Source organism: Diplotaxodon limnothrissa, linkage group LG7 (genome assembly GCF_057381915.1).
Source record: "Diplotaxodon limnothrissa isolate DT_005_m linkage group LG7, D_limnothrissa_male_GT1.1, whole genome shotgun sequence".
Classification (NCBI taxonomy): Eukaryota; Metazoa; Chordata; class Actinopteri; order Cichliformes; family Cichlidae; genus Diplotaxodon; species Diplotaxodon limnothrissa.
The window spans coordinates 30525323-30538362 of record NC_140602.1 but is presented as its reverse complement, the minus strand read 5'-3'; the positions used below and the strand labels follow the sequence as shown (position 1 = coordinate 30538362).

The following is a 13040-nucleotide window of genomic DNA, read 5'->3' as shown; positions in this document are numbered from 1 at the left end:
AAAATTATCAAGGGTGCCTAAACTTTTGCATACCACTGTATATCTTACATTGAGAAGGCTATTTGTTTTGGTTTTTTTTGGCAATTCAGATCAGCCAGATGACCAGACAGACAGTTGATGCAGAGTAACTTATAAATATTTGTATTTTTATTATGTTTATGGATATTCCCTTTGAGGTCTGGAATAATATCGTCTGTTGTGAAAATTCTCAGCCTTAAACATGCACAATGGGAACCATAGAGAGAACATTATGGGGATGGAATGTATGTGCAAATGTGTCTGCATAATGAGAATATATATCGTTTATTTTTCCTTGTAAAAAGTCTCATTAACATTAAAGGTCTCTTAAATGGAGACCTGGCTATGCAGGAAAAGTCATGGTCAACTTTATTTACATAGCACATTCCAAACGCCCCATGCTGCACAAAGTGCTTTTCAAACTGAAATGTAACTAAAATAAGTAAATTGAACAACAATGATGCAATAAAATATAAAACAGAAGGAATAATACAATAGGACAATAAAATAAACTAAAACAACAATAACTAGGACTGTTAAAAGAAAACATGTTTCAGTCAACCTGCGCTAAAAGCCAGACCATAAAAATGTGTCTTCAATACAGATGTAAAATGTTCCAGCATTTATACAAATCTAACAGTTAGAGGCAGACTATTCCAGAGTCTGGGACCTGCCACAGAGAAGGCTCCATCACCACAAGATCTAAGTTTAGACTGTGGAATGAATAGCATTGGATTTTAACCGTACCTCCTGGTTCTTTTTGGAGCAAAAATAAATAGACACTCAGAAAGGTAAGAGAGGGCTCAGCCATTTACTGATTTAAAAACAAAGAGTAATATTTTAAATTGGATCCTGTAAGAAACAGGAAGCCAATGTAGAGAAGCCAACACTGGGGTTATATGCGCCTTTCATTTTGTACCAGTCAGCGGAGGAGCAGCTGCACTTTGGATCAACTGCAGATGATAAATAGAAGCCTGGTCTAAACCAAAGTACAGAGGATTAAAGTTGTCTAGTCTGCAAGTAATTAACAGATGACTAACACGTTCAAAGACACAAGCTGGCAGGTATGGCTTTACTTGGCTAGCGGTCTCAGATGAAAAAAGCTAGATTCGACTACTGCGCTCACCTGTCTACACAGTCTAAAGGAACCCTCAAGGCACACACCGAGGTTTTTAACATTTGTCTAGAAACTAGCATTAGCATTCAAATACATTGACAAGTTCAAATGAGGAGTATTTGGAGGTGCTCTGGAAAACAAAGGCTGTGTCGGGGTGAAGGTAATAATGAACCCTGGCTAAGCTGAGCTGTTAACACTTGTGGCCAGTCAGTCACTCGGGGATGTGACAGTGGCAACCAAAGAAGCTGCTGCTGGTTGTTCCACTGGACTCCTGAAGCTCTGCTTTGCCAGGCTGATGAAGATTGTCTGCCAGTCTAGGTGATTTATGCGTCTACCTGACACATTACTATCAGTGTAATGTGATCATATTGATAGGCTTACCTGAGCACGTGAGATACAGAGAGAAGGAAGACAACCTAAGTTGTAAGCATTCTTTTATAGCTGATCCAGACTCAATGCAGCCGTCTTGGATCTTCCACACAGATTTCTCTGTGGAATCCTCTCGCCATTCTACTGAAATAGCAGAGCCACAATCCAGATGTTCACAGATAACAGATGCTGCCTTTATGGTCCAGTCAGAGCTATCCATTGGTCTCCACACACCCAAATGTTTCAATTCCAGCGTTCCTGCACAGCGACTGGGTCCTCCTACCAAGCTGACAAACTCTGAGCAGAAAGCAGAGTGTCATAAGGAAAGAAGTAAAAAGATTTTTGAAAAGATTTTAATACTTGACTGCTGATGGCACTTCTGTAAATCATCACTCCTCTCTGAATACTTCTTGTAGCTGTAGTACTGAAGTATAGTTTAGGATTTTGAATAAAGCTCAGCTGAGGACTGAACTCTCTCTCTCTGCTTGGTTAGTAAGAAATTTTTATTTCAGCCTTGAAACATCTCAGTAACCTGACTCTGGCCTTTTTTAAATTTGTTTTTTAGTGGTCAGTGAGATGCATATGAGAAACACAAGTCCGCAGACTGCATATACAGAGTTAGTGGAACGGGAAGCAGGACAACCAGTAAACTTAAAGACAACCGTTACAGGAGTGCAAAAATCATAATCTGTCATTTTCATGTGTAAAAAAAACAACAACAAACTACTATATATGCGATCTTGTTTCCAATGAGTGTTAAGTTAATTACTAATGCATGTGATACAACAATGTTTTCTATTGACATTTATACACTTTCTATAATCTTAGTCACATAGGATGTTTCCAGATAATTTTCAGTAAGTTTAGATTGATATTTTTTCCAGACTGATATTTCATCATCTCTCAGCTTACCTGAGACAGTGACAGGCAGCAGGTGGCTCTCAGCAGTGAAATTATGAGAGAAAACGTAGATGTGATAAACACAGCTGTAGTTTCCTTGGTGGGCGGGCACTGCAGCAGGAAACAGGAAGTGGGCAGAGTGATTGACAGCTGGCTGGGTGTAGCTGTACGCTGTGTTGGTGGAGTTGAAGGTGAGCTGGAAGGAGCCTCCTGGGTATTGTGGCTGGATGGAGCAGCTGATGGTGAAGTTGGAGTGCCTGGATACTGTAAGCCCCTGCTCCTGGGCCTCATAAACCCCATCCATGGAGGATGCCTGGATGATGGGCTGAACCAGCAAGTCTGTAAAGACAGTTGATTATTTAAGGTGAAGCAGGTGATTTCTGTCATTTCTTCGGAGAACTTAAAACTTAAAGAGGGAGGATTACCCTGAAATTCTGGCTGTCATATATGATGTCACACATGATCTTACCTGAGCAAATGAGATCCAGGGTGTAGTTGGAGGCTTTTGGTGCTGCACACTCACTTCGAGTAGTTCCAGACTGAAAACAGTCAGAGCTGATCCCCAGCACATCTGCAGGTGAGGACTTCGGTCTGATTACAGCAGAAACAGCAGATCCACAGTCCAGATGTTTACAGAGAACAGCTGCTTTCCTGAGGTCATAGTCAATTGCTGGTCTCCATTCTCCTTGATGTTTCAGCTCCACTGTTCCTACACAGCGACTGGCTCCCCCCAACCTGACAGACTCTGAAGAGAAACAGATCTGATACATTTGAACTGATATTTTCCTCTTTATATAACAAGGTTACTGTGAGAAAAAAAAGATTACCATCAGACTTAGAAGAGAGAACTAATTTGTAATAACCATCATTAACCCCAAAAAGTTCACTCTGTTCATCTGGACTTAGCATTTTCAGTGGGAGAAACATTTCAACACTCATCCAATTGGCTTCTTTAGTCTCAGCTGATTACAGGTTCCTCCAATCTTATAAACATTACATTTGCACAATGACTGAAACTAGCCAATTAAATGAACAATGGGCTGTTAGTTTACGATCATTATCCTCCTAAGACCCGAACTCTTTCATGCATGCATTTTTCATTTTTCTTTGCTTTTTGGGTTGATTGGGACCTGATCAATGTAAAAATAAAGAATTACCAGATTTTTTTCCCCTAATTTTTGTTTCTGAGAAAAATAAGATCCACATATGAGGACATTTGTTTTAAATTTTGATTGAACAGTGGCAGTATAATTTCCTCATAAGTGGATATCCGGCCCTGGTAGAGAAAAATTAAGTATTTTGGTCTAGACATCCCAAAATGTGATGTCCAGAAATGTGGACGCCAGGTCCTAGGAGGTTAATATGCAAATTGTCCTGATCATTGATCAACAACCACTGATCAAAGACCATTGATCAATGACAATTGCTTAATGATAAGGAGTATCATTCACAGAGAGTTGGGGAATTGCTGCAAAGTGTTGAAAAGGCTGCCGACTGTGAGTGAGAGCGCCCTTGTAGTGAGAGAGCACAGTTGCGCTATTAGGCACATGGTAGAGCACGGAGGTTAAGCTAACATGTAGGAAGAGACAACTTGCAAACTGATTCGACAGTGGATTGCTATGCAGATTGTGGTTTGTTTGCGTGGCTAAAGAACTGTGAGTCGACACTGATTCCTGGCCTCTTTGACTCCCAGCTCATCATCATTGAGTGCTCATCATTGAAAGAGTGTCTACTGGTATGTAGGTAGGCGTAAATAGACTGTGCAGCAAGAATCAAGACAACAATTAAGGGCATACAACAATTAAGGGCATAAAATGTAAGAACATAGAACATAAAATCAGTCTCTATGCGGATGATGTGTTGCTTTTTCTGCAAAACACACAAACCAACCTCTCTGAGGTAATTACTCTAATAAACTGGTTTTCAAGAGTTTCAGATTATTCAATTAACTGGCCAAAATCTACAGTTCTCCCCATTAACTGCTCCTTCCATAATTCTTCCTCTGCCCCACTGCAATCCGGAAATATTAAATATTTAGGTATTAATGTTTCTCCTAAGCTTTCAGACTTAACTAAATTAAACCACATCCCACTTCTAAAGAAAGTAGAAGGCGATCTGACTAGATGGAAATCTTTACCCATATCACTCATGGGAAGGGTCGCTACTATAAAAATGATGATCTTGCCAAAAATAAATTACTTATTTTTGATGATCCCTAACAAACCATCACAAGATTGGTTCAGATCTCTGGATTCATATATTTCCAAATTCCTTTGGAAAGATAAACCCCCGCGTATCAGCTTAAAAACGCTACAAAGAACCAAGGATAGAGGAGGATTAGATCTGCCTAATTTTCACCAATACTTCTTAGCCAACAGGCTTCAGTTCATCTCAGAATGGTCAAAACATACCTTCTTAGATGAGCCCTGGCTAGATGTTGAACAGGCACTACCATTTATTAGCTCAAACATCAAAAGACATGAATGCTTTAAAAGTATCAACATCAGCTTCTCTCTGACAGCATGGTGGGAGTTTCTAAAAATAACGGAGTCTTCATTAATCCCATGCAAACGTACACCTATCTGGAATAACCCTGACATATTACAAAACAATAATATGATTAATTTCCCAGAATGGAGTTGTAAAGGAATTAAATACTTAGAACATATATTAGAGGGAACAGAATTTATTCCATTTGACAGACTAGTTGCACAATATGGGATCAACAAGAAAAGATTTTTAGAATATCAACAAATTAAATCCATAGTAAAAAAGAAATTTAACCTCAGTCAAGTTGAATTACAAACACCACCAAGTGCGGCACATTTCCTTACTCTTAAATCCCCAAATTATTATCTAAAATATACAGAACACTTTCTAAATTAGATGAATCAATATCCCTTCCTATTGCAAAGTGGGAAGCAGATTTATCAGTCAGCTTAGACCAAAACTTCTGGTCTCAGGTATGCTTAAAAACCTTTAAATTGATTAAAAATCCCAGTCTGCAATTAATACAATACAAAATACTACATAGAGTGCACTATACAGGTCATCGGATGTTCAAGATGGGCTTTACATCTTCCAACAACTGCTCACACTGTCAAGGCAATACACCAGACAATTACATTCACGCTCTTTGGTTCTGTCCACCAGTGCAGAAGTTTTGGCGCGAGATATGTGAAGACTTATCAAAGTGTCTGAAATGTAACATTCCAACTTCCCCCTTAGTGTGTTTACTGGGCAGCTTAGATAATGTCACTTCAGAAAAGAATATAGCCCATATGGTTTTCACTGCCCTATGCATAGCCAAGAAAACTGTCCTCATGAACTGGAAAAATAAAAACAATCTTAATTCTAACCAATATAGAAATTATCTATTAGATTACATTAGTCTTGATACAGCCTCTGCCACCACATCAGATCAATTGCTCTGGGCTCCTTTGATCAGCTCCATCACCTAGTGGGGGTGGGGGGTCATAGTTTGGTCCCGCCTTCACTGTTGTGATTGGTGTGGGGGTAGGGACAGGCTTAGGGCGTCGGGGGGTTCCCCGGAGGCATCTTCCTTGGGGGACTCAACCCGGGGTAGCGGTCATGTCCGGTTGGGGGCTCTTTTGGCTCTCGGGTGACTGTTTCCTCGTGGCTGCGTGCAGCGGGGCTAGGGGAGGGTCTGTGCTGACGGACGTGGGTTACTGACCTGGTAGCCTGACTGCCCCTGGGTGGGTCCGGGATGGGCGTGAGGTTCTGAGGGCGCTCCGTCTCTGGGCTGGGGCCCTGGCCGGGCCTCGGGGCCTTGGGTCCTGGTTTGTGTGTTGCCGAGGTTGTGGGCGGGTGGGTGCATGGTGGCCCATCCCTGGCGCAGGGTGCCGCCGGTGCGTCGAGCCACCTGGGGGGCTCTTCAACTGGTGGGGGAGATTGTCACACCTTGCAGGAGCTTTCCTCTCCTCAGGAACTCTCTGCAGGAGGGGGAGATACAGGAGAGGTGGAGGAAGATCTCAGCCTGGGTGTCTATTGTCTCATGTAGTCTGGAAGATGAGTGGATGGTGTGGTGGGTGCAGTTTTCTCTGTGGTGGGGTTGGGTGGACTGTCCCGGGCTCTGTGGGGCCGGGGGGCGCTGCTGCGCTGGGCCCCGGTCTGGATTGGCCTGCACCCCCTTTCCCTGGCGGGTCGCAGAGTATGGGAGTGCCTACTGGGGTCAGCGGGGGAGCTGGCCCCAGGGAGGGGTCACCTGCCCCTCCCTTCCTTCCCTCCCCATCTCCAGCTGCCTCCCTCTTCCCGCTCCACCACAACCACCCACACATGCAGGGCCTTGGAGTAGGGGTATGTCACCAGGGTGCAGAGGAGGCTACCCCCCCCCCCCCTCTGTCCCCTTCTGGCTGCCTCTGCCTCAACTTAGACATTCACATTACTCACACTCTCATTACACATACATATAGGATCTTGGGGGTGGGCATGATACACGGAGTCCAAATTACCATCAGGGTGTACACCTCACCCCTGGCGTCGTTGCCCACCTCTCAATTTTGAATACACGTAGACATTGAGGGCTAGCAGGAGGGACTATGCGCTTACCTGCTGCTCTCTGGCAGGTAGCTCCATGCCCTCCTGGGTTTTAATTGCACCTTAGAACACACATGCATCAACACTACAATGAGCGGGTGGAGGGAGGTTTGGAGTAAGTGCATATGAGAGCATGAGGGTGGGAATGGATGTTTGTATCTGTGTGTGCCTGTATGTCTGTGTCTATATGTCAGGTTGGGTATCAGACGCCACCTCTCTGGGGACATCTCAGGCCCTCCAAGGTTTGGAGGCCTATCTCCACCCACCACCACTTCCCCTGCCAGTGGCGGACTCCCTCAGGTGTCGGTGCGTTGGTGGTTCTTTGTGTCTGGGGGTGGGCGTCCGGGTACACACCGGCTCACTCCTTGGCGGCCGCTTATCGGGGCCTGGAGCCTGGGGCTCGCTCGGGCCACTTCGGAGGTGGGGTGCCCCCGGCCTCTCGGCCTGGGGCTTGGTCACTCAGGCACAGCTGGCTGCCAGCGGAGCTCACGGGCGTGTCACTGCAACTCCCCCTGGCTTCTGCTCCGCGGCTGCTGAGTGAGCCCTCATCTGGGACTCTCCTCAGCTCTTACTGGGACAGTGGCGCAGCTGCCCCTCTGTTGGTCTTCCTTGGTCTCTTGTGTTCTGGGGGCCTCTGGATGTCTGCTTCATACCCTGGAGGACGGGGCTGTGGCTCCCCACACTCCCTAGCAGATCGTTACATGGAGAAACCTTTGGAATGCAAGCATGCTGATCCACACAGGTATGCACACAGGTGTACACACGGGTATTCACAGACGCGGACTACAGCTTTCTTGGCTGCTGCCTCAAAGCACATTGTGTGCTGTCTATCTTGCGTGCTGCACAATATCGTTTATTATTTAGTATCTACTGATATCTACTGCTAGCTAGTTTATTGTGATGGTGCCGTTTTTTTTAATTATGTTGCTCTTTGTTGTTTGCTTTCTCTTCTGTTTTTTTTCTCCATACAGGTGACCCAGGTGTTTTGTTTTTTTTTTTTTTTTTTTTTTTCTTTCTTCCCCCCCTTCTCACCGTCTCTTCTCCCCTTTGGTTTTCTTTCTTTCTCTCCCTCTCTTTCTTTCATTCTTTCTCCCTGTCCTATCCCCCAGTCATGTCTGTCCCGTTTGTAGCAACTGAAAATAAAATAAATTCAAATGGTCAATCAAATGGAGCAATATGGCAAGGCCATGATGATCCACTTGGTGAAATAAATCCGCTTGGCATCTTTCTTGGCCTTAAGACAACAATTCTGATGGCTAAAGATCCAAACGGGACACAAAAAAAAAAAAAAAAAAAAAAAAAAAAGAATCAAGACAAGCCTCATTAAATTCTTATTAAGTTTTATTATTTTCATTTTAAGTGCTTATTTTTATTAGGTGTTGATGAAGTAGAAAATCTCTATTAGGAGGAAGGAAGCTAAGCCATATTTTTTAAAAATGGGAGGTGGAACTCTCCTTATCAGACCAAGTATTTCCAGAAAAAGCAACTTCCCTTCAACCTTGATCAAGAACACTAAGCATAACACTGACGCAAATATACAAGTGTGGAAATAAATAAAGCCTTCATCAAAAAAATTGAAATTCATGAGAAAAAAACACACAAAAAGGATATTTGAAAAAATGTGATGACAATGGGAAATTTTTATATCAGTAATGCACCCATTGATGTTTAAAGTGTTTCCTTATTCAATTTATCTAGAATTAGCCCCTATTGCAAACTGCGATGCTCCTCTCACGTGGTTTGAATCTTTACTGTGAGGAAGAGTCTGAAAAGTTAGATTAACTATATTTAAATTTTGCTTATAGGACATTGTCAATAATCTGACATTTGAGAAAGGAACTGAAGCTAGTTTCTTTTAGATGTTTCAAGAAGTTCACTTATTTTTTTCATACCAACAGACAACAGTACAATCCACGCAGAACCTTCTCAAAAGGCACAGTCCATTCACACATACTGCCCAATAACTATAAATGAACTACTTATATTTTAATATTTTGGAGAAACAAAAAAGGTAGAAACTTTTCTTCTAGTAATTAGCAGCAGACCAGACCTTCCTCTGCCCAGTTATCTCCTCTTGCTCAATTAGAGGGGCACCAAGGTATTGCTAAGCCTCCTCAGAAAAATGATTAGGCTTAGCAATATCTCCAGCATATCCAGGTCTGCCCAGGGCCTCCTCTCGAGGGTACATGCCTACACCTCACTTACGGGACATCCGGTATGTATCCTCATCAGATGCCCAAAGGCTAACCAAGCCTCATAGGTATCATTCTTCAGGTTGATGGTTCTTTTCATCTCCAGTCTCCACCATCTAGTTCAGGGCTTACCACCATGTAAGGTTGGTGCAGAGGGCTGCACGCTACAGCTCTCTACACATCCTCAACAAGAGTTGCAGAATATTCATTTAGACTCAGTGTTCCCAGCTTTGTTTGGAAGGCTGTTGAAGTTCTAATCGAGGTGGGACCTGAAGATCTTGTGGACTGGGGCCTCTGTCAGATGCTCCCAATGCTCACTATTAGGGATGGGTACCGATATCCGGTGCCATTATGGTAGTAACCAGACCGAAAAGCAGCGCACATTTTGGTGCTTTATTTTTCTTGAGATGTCACACACTTTGAATTCTAGCCAATCATTTTACCTTTCCAAGGATAGTAGGCGGGCCCAGGTACGTACGTTCTTTTAGAGCAGAGCTACAGATTAAAAATGCCCAAGGCGAAGCGGTCAAATTCTGGCTGTACTTCACAGCAAAAGATGCAAACTCAGCAGCCTGCAACAAGTGCTTTAAGGTGATACTGTGCAAAGGAGGTAACTCCTCGAATCTGATGAATCACCTGGCGACGTATAGCATTTTGTTAAAAGCCGAGAAATGCGCCGTATTTGATAGCTTGCTGCGAGACCTCACGCCGTGCACATCTACTGCGGGTGGGTTGCCTGTTATCGGACCCAGAGTTAGCAACATCCCCCCAAAAACCCGAAGAGTAGAGTCCTGGCCCGTAGCCCTGCCAATGTAGCAGAAATGATGCATGGATGATGATGGCAGCAGCAGCCGTTCTTCTCTGCGTGAGTAGCTTAATGTTGTTCGTGTGTAAGCTAACCACGTTATTACATTAATGCACGTAAGGTGAACTAGCAAACACCGTCGTAGTTACATGCGGCTGTCTTCTTGTTTGATGGCAGATACTCCCTTCACACTGGCCAAAAAGGCTAAAATGACCAAAGAAAAAGAGGAAAACAGCTAAACATGAGAGGTTTTTGGACAAAGTTTGTGTTGATTGATTAAGCACTGCTTCCAGCCAAGAGTGATACCATAAATCCCCTATAGCTACAGAAGAGGCTAGCATTGTTATCTTTTTAGAAAAAAAAAACAGCTGAACATGAGAGGTTTTTGGACCAATTTTGTGTTCTCCATTCTTTAAGCACCAGTTTGAGCACCATTTAAGCACCGGCACCGTTTCAAAAGTACCGGTTTGGTACTGGTATCGGATAAAACCTAAACAATACCCATCCCTACTCACTATACATTTAGCCAGTCTAGGCATGTCCAGTACCCACCTTTGCCGAACTCCTCTCTTTACCTGAGTGTACAGAACATACAGCGGCAGATCTGATGATACCATTACAAAACTAATCATTGACCTGTGACATAGCGTGTGCTTGTGCCAAGTGCACCTACAGACATCCTTATGTTCCTAACATTGTGTTTGTTATAGACAAATTAATTCGCGCAGAAGTTCAGTAACTGAATAACACTTGGGTTCAAATCCGACAGGTCGCTTTTCTCAGTCACACACACGCATGCACTAACACATCCTCCAAATACACACACCCATATTTGCTCAATTGCGGTTTATTTCACACCTCAAACATTTAGTAAACAATTAAGCAAATACAAGTAATCTGCAGGTAGTAAGAAAATAAACTACTAACTCTTTTACACTACGTCCGCACCTACACGGGTATTTTTGAAAACGCAGCTGTTTCGTCCACACGTAAATGGCATTTTGAATCACCGAAAACGGAGATTTTTTAAAACTCATTTTTTGCGTTTATGTGTGGACGAGGAATACAGAGTTCGTCATGCAACTTTAAAGGTATGTGCCTGTCAGGAGTAGTTAGTCATTACAACAAGTGTTTGTGAACTAAAAATCAAGAATGTGGGATCCTGTTTGTCTGTGATTTGGAGAGCCCAGCACGTGCTCCCAACAAAAGAAAGACCAATTCTGCACAAGTACCTCGGCACTTGTGCAGGTGAAACCAAAGGGCAGACATGCTTCACCATATTTTCTAGTCTTTGGCTTAGAAAGAAGTTGGTTTGGAAACATATTCCGCGATGCTTCATCTCCTGCTTTGCGTTTGTGTAGGCGCCCCATGCTAGCAGTGTCCAAGCATTGTTTGTTTGTTTTTTTCCCTTTTCATGCCGCGCCCCCCCTGCAATGGCTCTGCACTCACCCCTAGGGGGCGGGCCCCACACTTTGGGAAGGTCTGGCTTAGGCTGCTCCCCCTATGACCCAGTTCCAGAGAAGGAAAAGAAAATCATTCATCAAAAACAGGTCAGACACCCTTGGTGCAAACCCAGGTGAAAGCAAAACTTTGTTACATTTTGTTGAAGCTGCACTGGAAGGAAACGAAGTGAAGCTACCGCCATATTTAAGGGACTATTTCAGCTTGAAGTTTAAGAAATGCAGCAGCTTTATTAGGCAGTGTAAGCTGTTTTTTCCAAGGGGACTGAACTAGCACCTTATAAAACTTCTGACTTCAAACCTGTGCCAGCATATAAAGGTAAGGTAAATGATACTTGTGTCCTAGGCGTTAAAAAAGAATGTTCATAGTACAGTTTCTAGGTTAAATTAGCAAAAAAGACACTGGCGATGACGTTGCTAATAGTGCTGGGCAGTGGCGGTCCTAGCCTTTTTGGCGCCCTGGGCGAACCCCCCCCCCCACACACACACACACACAAAACATGTTAAGGATTGTACATTAACATAAAACTGTTGTCGGAACCATACTGAATTTCACCAGAGAAACATACACACACACACATATGAAGAGAGAGAGAGTATGCATAGTATGCAAACGGCTACCAACCACGTCATACAATGAGTACAGGACAAATCAACAATTGACAATGACTAATTAATATTAAAATCTGTAACATAATGTATTGTTTGGAGTTTAGTCTATTACTGTTACTGTTTTTTTTACCATTTCTTCTTGGAACAACTGTAACCCACATAATTTCCTTAGGGATTAATAAAGTATTCTGACTCTGATTGTTTCAGGATGACCTGCTATGATCCAGTGACACATCTGCTTACCTGTATCTTTTGCTCGTTTCTCTTTCTCTTCTCTTTTTTCTAAACTGAGCACCTGATGGCTTTGAACTTTTCTTGTCCTCCTTCCATTGGTTTTAATTTTGCACTCCAGTATGAACACCCATCCCCCAACTCGAGGATCACAACAAAACCTAATAGACCTCCACCTTAATTCACAGATTCACTTTGTCTAGGGTTTATTTCTGGGGTTTCGCACAACCCAGGATTCAAATCATGAATGCATAATGGGCTTGGATTTACAACATTATGAAGGAAATGTGCTCTATTTGGAAGGAGCCGGCCCCCCTCCCCTTTCGACAGATTGTGTGTGAGACTTTAAATCATCAAACTATAAATTTGAAATTGTTACTGATCCCTTTATCCCTAGTCCTAAAGTGTATACAGTGGGGCAAAAAAGTATTTAGTCAGCCACCGATTGTGCAAGTTCCCCCACTTAAAATGATGACAGAGGTCAGTAATTTGCACCAGAGGTACACTTCAACTGTGAGAGACAGAATGTGAAAAAAAAAAATCCATGAATCCACATGGTAGGATTTGTAAAGAATTTATTGGTAAATCAGGGTGGAAAATAAGTATTTGGTCAATAACAAAAATACAACTCAATACTTTGTAACATAACCTTTGTTGGCAATAACAGAGGTCAAACGTTTACTATAGGTCTTTACCAGGTTTGCACACACAGTAGCTGGTATTTTGGCCCATTCCTCCATGCAGATCTTCTCGAGAGCAGTGATGTTTTGGGGCTGTCG

General features: G+C 43.1%; 2 protein-coding genes across 2 annotated transcripts in view; both read right to left on the bottom strand.

Annotated features, from left to right (window-relative positions):
* Positions 1-13040, bottom strand: part of LOC146628517 (uncharacterized) — a 171512-nt gene that overhangs the window by 108580 nt on the left and 49892 nt on the right. The gene's annotated exons all lie outside the window — the stretch shown is intronic.
* The window catches only part of LOC146628518 (scavenger receptor cysteine-rich type 1 protein M130-like), a 54400-nt gene that overhangs the window by 9894 nt on the left and 31466 nt on the right, over positions 1-13040 (bottom strand). The window contains exons 8-10 of the mRNA XM_085358904.1: positions 2874-3149; positions 2417-2743; positions 1517-1801 (exon numbers count right to left, since the gene is read on the bottom strand). Of these exons, the coding sequence (XP_085215030.1) occupies positions 1517-1801; positions 2417-2743; positions 2874-3149 (888 nt within the window). The remainder of the gene's footprint in view (positions 1-1516; positions 1802-2416; positions 2744-2873; positions 3150-13040) is intronic.